At 47.7% G+C, this 12,500-nt stretch overlaps 1 protein-coding gene across 2 annotated transcripts in view; it reads right to left on the bottom strand.

Moving 5' to 3' along the window:
- Positions 1-12,500, bottom strand: part of ppp1r13bb (protein phosphatase 1, regulatory subunit 13Bb) — a 62,335-nt gene that overhangs the window by 21,165 nt on the left and 28,670 nt on the right. For both annotated transcript variants that reach the window (XM_080832879.1, XM_080832880.1), the window contains exon 6: positions 258-359. In XM_080832879.1, the coding sequence (XP_080689005.1) occupies positions 258-359 (102 nt within the window). The remainder of the gene's footprint in view (positions 1-257; positions 360-12,500) is intronic.

Raw genomic sequence — 12,500 nt, 5'->3', positions numbered from 1 at the left:
CCACAAACCAGCTGCTGGAGAGGAGATAGGGTGTTCCTGTTCTATGACATGCCCTTATTCACCTTCGAATCTATCCAATAATCATGTTATTGATCACGGCCAGGGCAAGCGTGGTGTTTTGCTATCCCTAGGGCTTCAGAGTAGGACTACACACACTGGACAGCGCGTTGCACGTAAACACACACACAGACACACACACACGCAACAATAGAGGCCAGCGAGGGACCACCCACCCGACGCACAACTGAGAGCGTTACCTTGGCGACGAGCATCTGTTGCTGGGCCTCGATTTGCTGCTGTTGCCGAGTGGCCATCTCCTGCAGCTCAGAGAGAGTGAGCTCCACACGAGGGTTCCCCACCTACACAGAGCAGAGAGAGAGAGACAGAAGGAGGGAGAAGGGTGGAGAGAGAGGGAGAAGGAGGGAGCAGGGTGGATAGAGAGAGAGAGAGAAGGAGGGAGCAGGGTGGAGAGAGAGGGAGAAGGAGGGAGCAGGGTGGTGAGAGAGAGAGAGAAGTAGGGAGAGGGAGGGAAAGAGTAAGAGAGAGAAGGAGGGAGAGAGAAGTAGGGAGAGGGAGGGAAAGAGTAAGAGAGAGAAGGAGGGAGAGAGAAGGAGGGAGAGAGAAGTAGGGAGAGGGAGGGAAAGAGTAGAGAGAGAATGACCAGAGAAAGAGAGAGAGAGAGTTCGGAAAAGGAGAGGGAGAAGAAAAAAGACAGAGCGAGGGACAGAGAGAAGAGAATAAGGGAGAAAAAAATAATGAGGGGTTAATGATTGTCTCTCCTCCACCCCCACAATAACACTGATGTGCAGGTGAGTCTAATGCTGTGGTCTGACCACAACCTCCAGCATCAACACCTCTGCAAACAAACAACAACACAAGACCCTGAGTCACTCAGAGGCCACACTGGAACAGACAACAGTCTCCAAGAACTGGATGTGGAAACTGACCATGGAGCAGCAAATGCACACACACACACACACACACACACACACACACACACCACACACACACACACACACACACACAAAATGAAAAAGGAGGACTTATACATGGACTTCCAACATGTACAGCTTAATTGCAAGTGGCGTTTGAACAATACCCTACTATCTGTCCTGTCGCTACAAAAAGAGTCAGAAGGATAGGACAAGATGGTGTGAAAGAAAGAGAGAGAAAAAGACGGGATGAAAGACAGAGCCGAGTTGGTAAACAGAATGGCGTGATAGGAGGCGCAGGAGCGGGGGGTGGAGGGGTGTGTATGGGGGGACTGAAGCGCTCCCTCTGTCATTCTGCATTGGAGGAGATAAGAGCAAAGCCATCAGTCACCCGCTGGCATCCCGGCCCCGACCATCGTCATGGCAGCAGGACAGAACACTCGTGCTGCACTGATGAAAGGAGGAAGAGGGGGAGGAAGAGGAAGATGTACGCGAGAAAGAAGGAAGGGAAACAGTGTGACACTGTAGCTGAAACAACACACTTGGCGAGACATGGTGGCTACAAAACAGTGTGGAGAAACTCAAAAAGTCAAGTCAAAAGTCACTGGTTTACTGCGTTATCTTTGGGTGCAACACAACCAGCCTACATCAGGGAACGAATAAATGAGATGGCTGCAGTCCCTTTCATAGTTTCTGGGCTCTGAGCCTGTGAGATTCCTGCAAGTTTTAGAAGCATCAGTTATACCTCATCAGGACCAAACCTGCACCAAGAGCGAGAGTTTGAGACGAACATCAGAGCGCTCTCGGAAGACTAGCGAGGAGAGCGAGAACGCCCACACAATCACAGGAAAGATGGAGCTAAACACATGCAGAGAGAGGCAGGGTGAGAGAACAGACTGAACTGATTTTGTGAAACCCGCTTCAAGAACAGAAACATTTCATATTTTTGAGAAGTGAATGGCAAAGAAAACAAAAAACGCCATTACTATCATTGCACTTGATTTTGTATTATATAATATACATATAGCACTGGAGAAAAGAAACGGAGACTGAGTAGGTGTTCCTACCTATTGTGTTACACTCCAATGAGATCTGACATGTTTTGGCACCACACACAGAGAATGACCCATCCAGCACTAAACCAACCCATCCAGCACCAAACCGACCCATCCAGCACTAAACGAAACCATCCAGCACTTAACGAAACCATCCAGCACTAAACTGACCCATCCAGCACTAAACCGACCCATGCAGCACTAAACCGACCCATCCTGCACTAAACCGACCCATCCAGCACTTAACAAAACCATCCAGCACTTAATAAAACCATCCAGCACTAAACCGACCCATCCAGCACTATACTGACCCATACTGCACTAAACCAACCCATCCAGCACTAAACTGACCCATACTGCACTAAACCGACCCATCCAGCACTAAACCGACCCATCCAGCACTAAACCGACCCATCCAGCACTATACTGACCCATCCAGCACTAAACAGACCCATCCAGCACTAAACCAACCCATCCAGCACTAAACCGACCCATGCAGCACTAAACCGACCCATTCAGCACTTAACAAAACCATCCAGCACTAAACCGACCCATCCAGCACTAAACTAAACCATCCAGCACTTAACAAAACCATCCAGCACTTAACAAAACCATCCAGCACTAAACCGACCCATACTGCACTAAACTGACCCATCCAGCACTAAACCGACCCATCCAGCACTATCCTGACCCATCCAGCACTAAACCGACCCATCCAGCACTATCCTGACCCATCCAGCACTAAACCGACCCATCCAGCACCAAAACGACCCATCCAGCACTAAACCGACCCATCCAGCACTAAACCGACCCATCCAGCACTAAACCGACCCATCCTGCACTAAACCGACCCATCCTGCAGTGTGCCCCCCACACTCTCACCCTCAGGGAAGCCAGGGAAAGGGAAAGCCAGTCTACGACGGGAGGCTTGGCCATTTGCCACCAAACAAAGCTTATGCAACACTAAGGACTGCCAACCTGGCACAGGTTATGCCAGTACGCAACAGACAGCTATTAGGCTCAATATGCATGCAGGTCAGGTCAGGCCAGGTCTGACTGTGCCACCCGACAAAGCTCCTGCCCATAGAGCGCCACGTTAGATCAGTGCCCTCATTAGGGCGTGTGGTTTTCCATGTGCCAGCCAACAAGTGCCATAGGGATGATGCTGAGGTGGAGGGCACAATCGCTTAGCCTTATATAGGTTACTTCCATCCCTGGCAGCCTGGGAAAGTTGAGTGTGTGTGTGTCTGTGTGTGTGTGTCTGTGTGTGTGTAGTAACTATACAGTGAAGCGTCAGAGTATCTAATCCAAAAATGCCGCCACATAAAATTAAATTAAAAAACCACTGTAAAACTGTCAAACCATTACATTCTTATTTCTCTTATTTGAATTTGTATATTTTGGTTGAGTAGTAAGCAAATCAAAGGGAAATGGCTTGGCCATCTCCTTCGCAGTTTTCATCATGTACATTTATTTTCAGGGATGTTTTCCCAGAGTCAGGCATCTGATAATCACAGAGCAACGCTTGTTTAAAGCCCTACTGTTATGTAGGTCTCCTTCTAGCACTGGGATAATATCACGGAGTGGCCACTGGGTTGAATGTTCCCCCGATGATGACAAAGCTGGTAAATGTGGCCTTGCAAAGGCTTAGGTCACCCGACGCCCGCGGACTTAATCTATTTCCGGCTCCACATGTTCAGTGAAGAGCATTTAATAGATACGGGTGTCTTGTTGTTTTCGTTGAATTCCTAACTACTTCCTCCTTGTGCAGCAGGGGTTACGCCCAACTAACTAGGCTATGCCCAATTAACTTTGACAGGAGCAGTCCAGGTATGACCATCACATCAAAGTAAAGATCCAGTCAAAAGTAACATCTTACAGTGATTTCTGTGTTGTAGGTTGTCAATGTGACACACTTATGAGGTAATATTCGACCGATTTGAAAAAAACTTCACAACCTTCAATAAACACATGCAATACTCTGTGAGAATACAAGCAGATTTCTGACTATACTTTGAATCAACACTGAGCTTAGGGTTGAAAATGACAAACTGAGAATTGTGTTCTTCACTGTTTGATGTAGAACTACATTCATGTAATGACATGACGACAGACCTTTAGGCGGTCATATTTATTCAGTTTTAAATGAAATACACACTACCTGCTGGCTTTGACTCCAAGATATTCTGCAAGACCGTAGTTTAAATGTGTTGCATTGTCCCTCAGACGTCAATTCCTCGACAACTTCCTGGTGTTTAAATTCCATTTTGTGACTAAAAGCTGCTTTTAAATTCTATAGCGAATAATCCAACGACTGTTTGTTATAGTTGAATTTGGATATAATTAGAAGAGCTCAATTATGTCTTTGTTTGCTGGAGAGTAAGAACGGGTTCCATCATCACTCACTCAACCACACATTCTGCTGCTGCTGCTGGATCTCTCCCCCTCTTCCTACCCACCTATCAATACGGAATGGATGTGCCCCACTATGGCTGAAGGGCAGTGCATGCTGAAAAAAAAATATCCAGTGGATTTTGCCAGCAGGAAGGAATGCAATCAGGTCTAGATCAAATCAAGCGTCAGTCTAAATCTACATGATGGATTGTGAGTATTTCAATATTATTTGGAATATTGCCTTAACTACTGTTAAATTACTTTCACCCTTAAAAAAAACCCCACCACACACACATCCCTGTTACAAGGGTATATTTCGGCATGCATTGCTTAAATCCTTGGCACCAGCACACAACGTACAAGTGATGGGGGGGAAAACTTCTCGTCCCATTTCTACAATTTGCTAGTGTCTGCTTTGGGGAATACTTCAAATGAGTCATAAAGCACCCACCTCAATTCTCTCTGGTTTAAGTTAACAGAACTTCCCATGCTCAAGCTATTCCTTGAATGTCTGGTAGCAGGAACAACTTAATTTTTAATGAATCAGAGAAGGTATATGCAGTGGTGTAGTCCAGGGTATCTGCAGGTATACGGAGTATACCCACTTATTTTTCAGTCAGCATTACGCTTACCCACTTAACAGGGCGTTTTATCCTGTGCTGTATGGGCTGCTTAAAAAAAAATCAAGAGTATACCCACTTCACCAGGGACAACTACACCACTGGGTATATGTGTAACACCTTTGTCCCCATGAAACGACCCCAATTAAAAACAACACCTTTTTATAAAAAAATGTCAGATTACAAATCTCAGTAGCACTAAGAGAGCACAAATCCACAGGGGAAAAACATTCCATGTAGTCTCTCTTTGCTTTAGAAATCAATATTAAATATTGGGGAATTAAACTTTCGCATCAGGCTACACAAATGCCTTTCAGAGTGCCATGCTGGTGTAATACAAACCAGAACTGACATAGTCAGTACCGTACGTGTCTTTGTTCGGGTGTAAATAGCATCTGGACATTTGCTTGTCGCTGGTAGCTACCTTCCATGGACACACCAGCCTGAGGCCTGGATCTAGGCAGGCAGGAAGTGGGGGGATGTGCGCATTAGGCCAAGGACTCAAATGCACAAACTGCCTCCCAACATGAATCTGGAGTATTAATAGTCACACAAATGCCACCGTTTTGCGGGCATTCTGCTGTGCAGTCTCAAAAGATGGCTGGGTCTTTTCAGTTGTTTCGACGGAGGCCTGGAGGGGACAAACAGAGGACAACCACACTGACATGTAGGCTAATTAAGATCAGAATGCTTCTTCCTATTAAACAAACAACTCATCGTGCGATAAAAAAAACCCTCATCCACCGAGTGGTGGTTTAAATGAAAACATCCAGGATTCTGTAAAGAAATGAAGGTCAGTACTGTGTGCTACAGCTGTTGCACTTTAATAATGACTAGCATTAGATTTAGGCGAGCGATCAATTCCATTTGTGTTGACTGTGCACAGGGGAAGAGGAAGAAGCGAGGCAGAAGCAACCAAACAGCACAGGCTTCGATCAGTGCAGCACGGTTCAGTTCAGTTCAGTTCAGGATCAATGCAGGCAGGCCAGGGCCAGGGCCAACAGCAGGCTCTTTTGTCACAGGGTTGAGCAGGCCTCCCAATTTCATTAGGTTCCAGCGAGGACGCCCCTGACTCGATTTGTAGGGAGAGTGATTCATGGCTTACATGGTGACTGTGCCAGCCTCTGTTTGCACACACGGGACACTGGCTGGATCACATCATCACGCGGGCTCTCAGAGAGCGACAGACAGAGGCGGTCGCTATGGCAATAGAGCAACATGGAACTCCACGGACGCAACCTTTTAATTGGATAACCCAGATGTTCCTGGGCTTCGGCAATACGAATAGACACGCTCTCTCTCACGGACTGGTCCCTCGAAGCGGAACATGGCTAAGGATTCTCTCGGGTCAGAGGTCGTGTCTAACCCCAGACCTCCACACCTGCGAGACGCCCTAACCCTAACCCTCCACACCTAACCCTAACCCTCTGCTCCACACCTGCGAGACACCCTAACCCTCCACACCTAACCCTAACCCTCTGCTCCACACCTGCGAGACACCCTAACCCTAACCCTCCACACCTAACCCTAACCCTCTGCTCCACACCTGCGAGACACCCTAACCCTAACCCTCCACACCTAACCCTAACCCTCTGCTCCACACCTGCGAGACACCCTAACCCTAACCCTCCACACCTAACCCTAACCCTCTGCTCCACACCTGCGAGACACCCTAACCCTAACCCTCCACACCTAACCCTAACCCTCTGCTCCACACCTGCGAGACACCCTAACCCTCCACACCTAACCCTAACCCTCTGCTCCACACCTGCGAGACACCCTAACCCTCCACACCTAACCCTAACCCTCTGCTCCACACCTGCGAGACACCCTAACCCTAACCCTCCACACCTAACCCTAACCCTCTGCTCCACACCTGCGAGACACCCTAACCCTAACCCTCCACACCTAACCCTAACCCTCTGCTCCACACCTGCGAGACACCCTAACCCTAACCCTCCACACCTAACCCTAACCCTCTGCTCCACACCTGCGAGACGCCCTAACCCTAACCCTCCACACCTAACCCTAACCCAGACCTCCACACCTGCGAGACACCCCTGTCTGCTTTCCAGTGGAAGTACCTGAACAAACAGCCTGAGGTCTCAAAAGGGCAGGAGATCAACCAGACATCAGAAAGCTTCCTATTCAGAGAACAGGAATGTTGTCAGTAATCCAGCCAGTAACCGAACAAGCTTGAACCAATTACAGGGAAACAAACCCGTCTGAACAAACCTCAGGGCAAAATCTGGGCATGTTAAGGGGTTCAGATGAGGGCACTTCAAACCTTAAAGTCAAACAGTTCTCCCCAACCTCGACAAACAGCAGGAGGAATTCCAGCAGGAGGAAGTAAAAAAAGGAAAAAGGTCTTGCATGCAATGGGGGGTCTAATCGAGTAAGCCTGAGGGACTGGATCCCGCTGATCCCCATCGTGGCTTGCATGCAAACAGTGCCCTGGCCCTGTGTGTTGAGTCATCTGCCTCACATCCAGGGGAGAACAAAAGAAGCAGGTCAGTGGCTGGGCTGAAAGGCCCTGTAGTTTTGATGTTAAGCGCGAGCCACTGACACTGACACAGACACAGACACAGACACAGACACTGACACTGAGACTGACACTGAGACTGACACTGACACTGACATGGACTCTCAGTGCAAGCAAAGGTGTAAAAGTCAAAGAGGACGATTTGTAAGTATTAAAATGCTCTACCCCCCGCTCAGAGTGGGAATGGTTAACTTTTGAAATAAGTGTGATTTCATTACAATCGTGTGTTCCTAATGAAATCTTCTGTCCTGTTGCTCGCAAACTAAGTCATCCCATCAGGAGAGGATTTATGCTGTAGACTGGTCATTTTTTCTCTAGGGGATTGCAATGCAGATATGTCAATACATACACAGGCAAAGATCTGCCGCCTTATTAAAAACATTTACGGGAAATCCAGATTGCCTCTGCCTTCTTCAGAGTCCCAGAGTGCAGATTAAATCTGGCCAAAACCATTCTTATAAATGCATAAGGGGGAGGAAACAGAAGGACAAGATGCAGTATAATAATCTTGTTCAGGGGGGCTGAATGGATTGCCCCACTATAGACATTGCATCTTTTTCTTCCACTGCTCTCAAAGGGTGGTTTAGCAAAAGCACACTGAAACCACATCAAACTGCTCCATTCTGGGGGAAAATGCCAACACAGGTGGTTTCATTGAAACCCTGACTATGCACAGGGGCTAAGCTGACTTGCTAGAAAAGAATATGCTGCAATCACTTGAAAGAAACTAGCATTTGCCAGTGTAGATCATTAATTCTCCCTGAATGGAACACTTCAATTTACTAGAAACAGAAAAGAGGCTTTTTCTTTCGAAAGAGCCTAATTGAAAAGAACCCAGATTACACTGACATCATACTTGCTCAGAAAGATGGCTAAAGGGCACCTTTGTGCACCACACTTTAAATTAGACTCCAAAGATATTAAAAGGGACTCTTGCTGAGCCCAGGAATAGAGAGATTGTTTTTTTTAGCATAAGCCTCCTTGGCCTAATGGGTAAAATCCACATACTTTGATAAAGTGAATAGCACCCAAAAAGAAAGCCCCCCCCCAAAAATCGACTTAGAACTAAAAAAAAGGACAGAAAACAGTCCAAATACTTCAATTGCTGATACCAACAGACAACAAGTACTTGGAAACTAGTAACAGCAAACACCTGAAGAGGGGGGAAAGAGCGCCAACCCTTGAGACAGCAACCTACAGACATTACAAAAACAAAGTCAACTGTAAAGTCAGAAACTTCCCAGTTAACTTGCTCAGTTTGAAAATTGTGCATTATTAAATGCAAAAAGTAATATCCTGCGTCAAGAAGCATGTGACCTGTGCAACCATGCATTACATCCTTAGAGGAGTGAATGCAATTTGGTCCGGCTCAGAAAGAGGTCACTGAATCTTAAAGAAGCACATATGAAAACTGTGCGAGCAATCTTAAAACAACAATTATAGAAGTAATGATAGTCTCCAACTGGCCAATAAATAAACGATCCCCTATGTGCACTTAGGGGCCCTAGCTTCCTCATAGCCGTGTTTGGATCCCTTACCTTACAACACGCCCCTCCCAAGCCTCGGCGAGTAGATCCTGGCAGCGTGGATGTTAGATCTGTCGTGCCGAGCAGGAGGGATGGGAAGATGGGGAGATGAATCGGACGAGAGCGGACGGGGAGGGGACAAGCGAGGAGCGGAGTGGGGAGGATGGAGGAGGATACGGGTGGGGGTGAGGGTATAGACGGAGATTGGGGGGGGGGGGGGGGGGGTGGCTGACTAAACTCCAGCGAACACGCCCCTCTCTGAGAAAACCCCGCTGGCGAACGCAAGCGCACGCTCCAGCGAACTCGAGCGACACAGCCTCGCTGATGAGGCCCACAGGAGTAAACAAGTGAGCGCAAGAGAGGAGGGAGAGTCAGCCAGCAAGTGTGAAAGAGGAAGACGAAGGGAGAGTCTCAGACGCAGCGAGCCAGCGTGAAAGAGGGACAGAGATGGATAGTGAGGGACGGCTAGACCACAACTGAGGACGTGGCAGGGGGGACGAGAGGGAGAAGCCCCATATACAGCCCTTGCTAGAGGCTGGGCACGTGTCTAGGGATTACCAACACTGCGACGGAGTGGGTGTGGCTGTTGCTAAGTGTAAGTGTGTCCATGATGCGCACGCGTGTGTTTATCAGTGTGTGTGTGTGTGTGTGTGTGTGTGTGTGTGTGTGTGTGTGTGTGTGTGTCTTTGAGAGCACTCTGAGAAGGGCTGGGGGGCTGGCAGAGAAAAGCCCCTCCTCTGGCAGAGCGAGCGGATAACGAGGATGGTGATCCTCTTAGAGCAGCGTTATGTCATGAAACTAGTGTAATCCTTAAAATTATATAGAAAGAACCAGGATGGCCACGAAAACAGCGCTCCGCTGCACTTAATGACCAACCAACAGCACACACACACCCCCCCCACACACACAGACACAGACACACACAGACACACAAGACAGGCTCATGTTGTAACACCCATTGCCAATCCTCATTGGAATCATGTGTGATCCTTATCCGCGAAGAGATGGAGTGGGGAGGGGGGGGTTAAGAAATTGATTGCATTTACTGAGAGGGAGACGACTAAGCCAACGCTTAATAAGTTGCCCAACAACAAGGCGTCATCCGATTAAATGGCCCAAACAAATATAGCAGCGTTTAAGGGAGGCCAAACAACTCCTCGACACAGAGCTTGAGCCCTGCGGTGTCGGAAGGCCTGTCTGAAAGACGACCAATGACATTGACCATGGACACAATCTTTCGGTCTGCCCGTTACACTTCACACCCATTACTCGCTGTTCGGTACTCCATCGCTCGATCATCACACCAACTTCAATAATGAAAAGCTGTCGTATGACAAGAACTAGTGGCCATCACCTCCAGGCAAAAATTCACGTGTAGCTGATGTAGCTCACTTTTAGTTCACGTGTTGTTCACGCCGTTCACTTCGATCTCAATTAAAAAGTCGGCTGTTTTTGAAATTGGCTCCCGATCCATCACGAGATCCAGTAACTAAGTCAGTCGCATCAAGGAGCCAGATGGATTAAACCACGCTTGCCCTGATGCCAGCCAGTGGAGGTTTAACAGGCATGAATGAGATGGAGTAGCACCACGTGGGTGTGCAGTGCTTCCTGTCTGGCTGCTGGATTATGATCCTCCTCTGGCAGCGATCTCTGTAGCTCCCCACCTGACAGCTGGCAGGATGGTGGTAATTGCTAATTGGTGAGTGTTGGCGTAGTAGAGCCACGCTCAAGTTAGCACCACTAGTGTGACTGCGTCGCTAATCAGCTCACTTGGTCGTCGGCGCTGCGCTGTCGCTGTAGTCGTTGTGCTGTAGTCGTCGTCCCTGCAGGAGCTGCCCCTGGAGTCTGAGCTCAGTCTCTTTCCAACAACTGGTTGCGGAGAGCAAAGACGTGGGTGGGGGTGGGGGGGGGGGGGGGGGTGGTGGATGACTGAAGACAGCAGGACAGCAGGCAGTTCCATTGCCAGTCCTTCAGTCACACAAAGTCTTTTTTGTGCTGAGGCGATGCATCGATGCATCCATCCATCCATCCACCCACCCTCTACTTTCCCTTAAGGTGGAATTAGTTTCGCTTCGGAGAACGCGACTCTTGATTTTGCCCGAATCTGGGACAGATGTTTGCAAAAGAGGGGTAGAAACGCCCGTGAACGCGAGCCGCGTCACTAAGTGGACTACAGTCGAGTGCTATTAAACACACACACACACACACACACACACCACAGTTCAGTAAAAGAGTGTGAGGCACGCACTGAAGTGGAGTGTTACACATATAGTGGGGGTTGCCATGGCAAGGCAAGGCAAAGCTGCTCATTGATGAAGATGAAATAAGCAGCGGCCATGCACAAGTGGAACTCATGTTGTACAGTCATGTGAAAGACATCACACACACACACACACACACACACACACACACACACACACACACACACACACACACACACACACACACACACACACACACACACACACACACACACACACACACACACACACACACACAGTCATGTGAAAGACATCACAAGTTGTGTTTCACTTCAAATGCCAGGACTCCTAACCCGTGACACAGTGCAGTGTAAAATAGTCAGTCCATGAAATGAAGTGATGCACGGTTGAACACAGCATTGAATCAGATAAAAATGGGGCAACGTTGCTCGGGAAAAGCTGCCAGTGTGTACAACTGAAAGTGTAGTAAGGTCAAAGCTTCTTCTGATTTTGAAATTGAAATGTAATTATATTAAATAATAACGTTTGTGTTTTGGTGAAAATTTACACTCAAGTTTACCTCGGACTCAGAGTTTTGTATAAGTATCATTTTATTCAACAACAATGATTTGGCTCACTCATGTCCTGGCAGACAAGAGAGAGGCCTGGGCCTACTCCCATTCTGCAGCAGATGAGAGAAGCAGAGTTAAACACATCACACAAGGTTTATATAGAAAGAAGTTAGTGTTCTCTGACGCCAAAGTACTCTGTCAGCAGAGATAACCACGTGGTGGGTCTCTCACGTCCGAGGTAATCTTGCTATGCTTTTTGCAACGCATCAGCAAGGCATAAAAAAAGGACTACTAGTTCTTCTCATCAGCCCTTGTTTACACACACACACACACACACACACACACACACACACAGTTCAATTGTAAGCACATCCACAGAGAAAGAAACGTCATGTTTCAGCTCACAAAAGCATATTATTATTAACACACATTTATACTTGATTTAAAGCAGCAATAAGGAGTTCTGTTCCAAAACAAGCACGCTTACTACCTAAAAGGCATGCAAAAACCTTGCAAACACCACCAACAGCCCCGTTGACACTGATAGAAGCTTGCCAACACACTAACTGGTGTATTTTGGCAGTATAACTGGCAATGACATGCAGTGAAAGCTTTTCTTCCATTTTTGCAGGGTATTCCAGCACGGTATACAGAACTA

The sequence above is a fragment of the Sprattus sprattus genome (genome assembly GCF_963457725.1).
Source record: "Sprattus sprattus genome assembly, chromosome: 2".
Lineage (NCBI taxonomy): Eukaryota > Metazoa > Chordata > Actinopteri > Clupeiformes > Clupeidae > Sprattus > Sprattus sprattus.
Note: the sequence above shows the minus strand (reverse complement) of the source record. Positions and strands in the feature narration are given on the sequence as shown.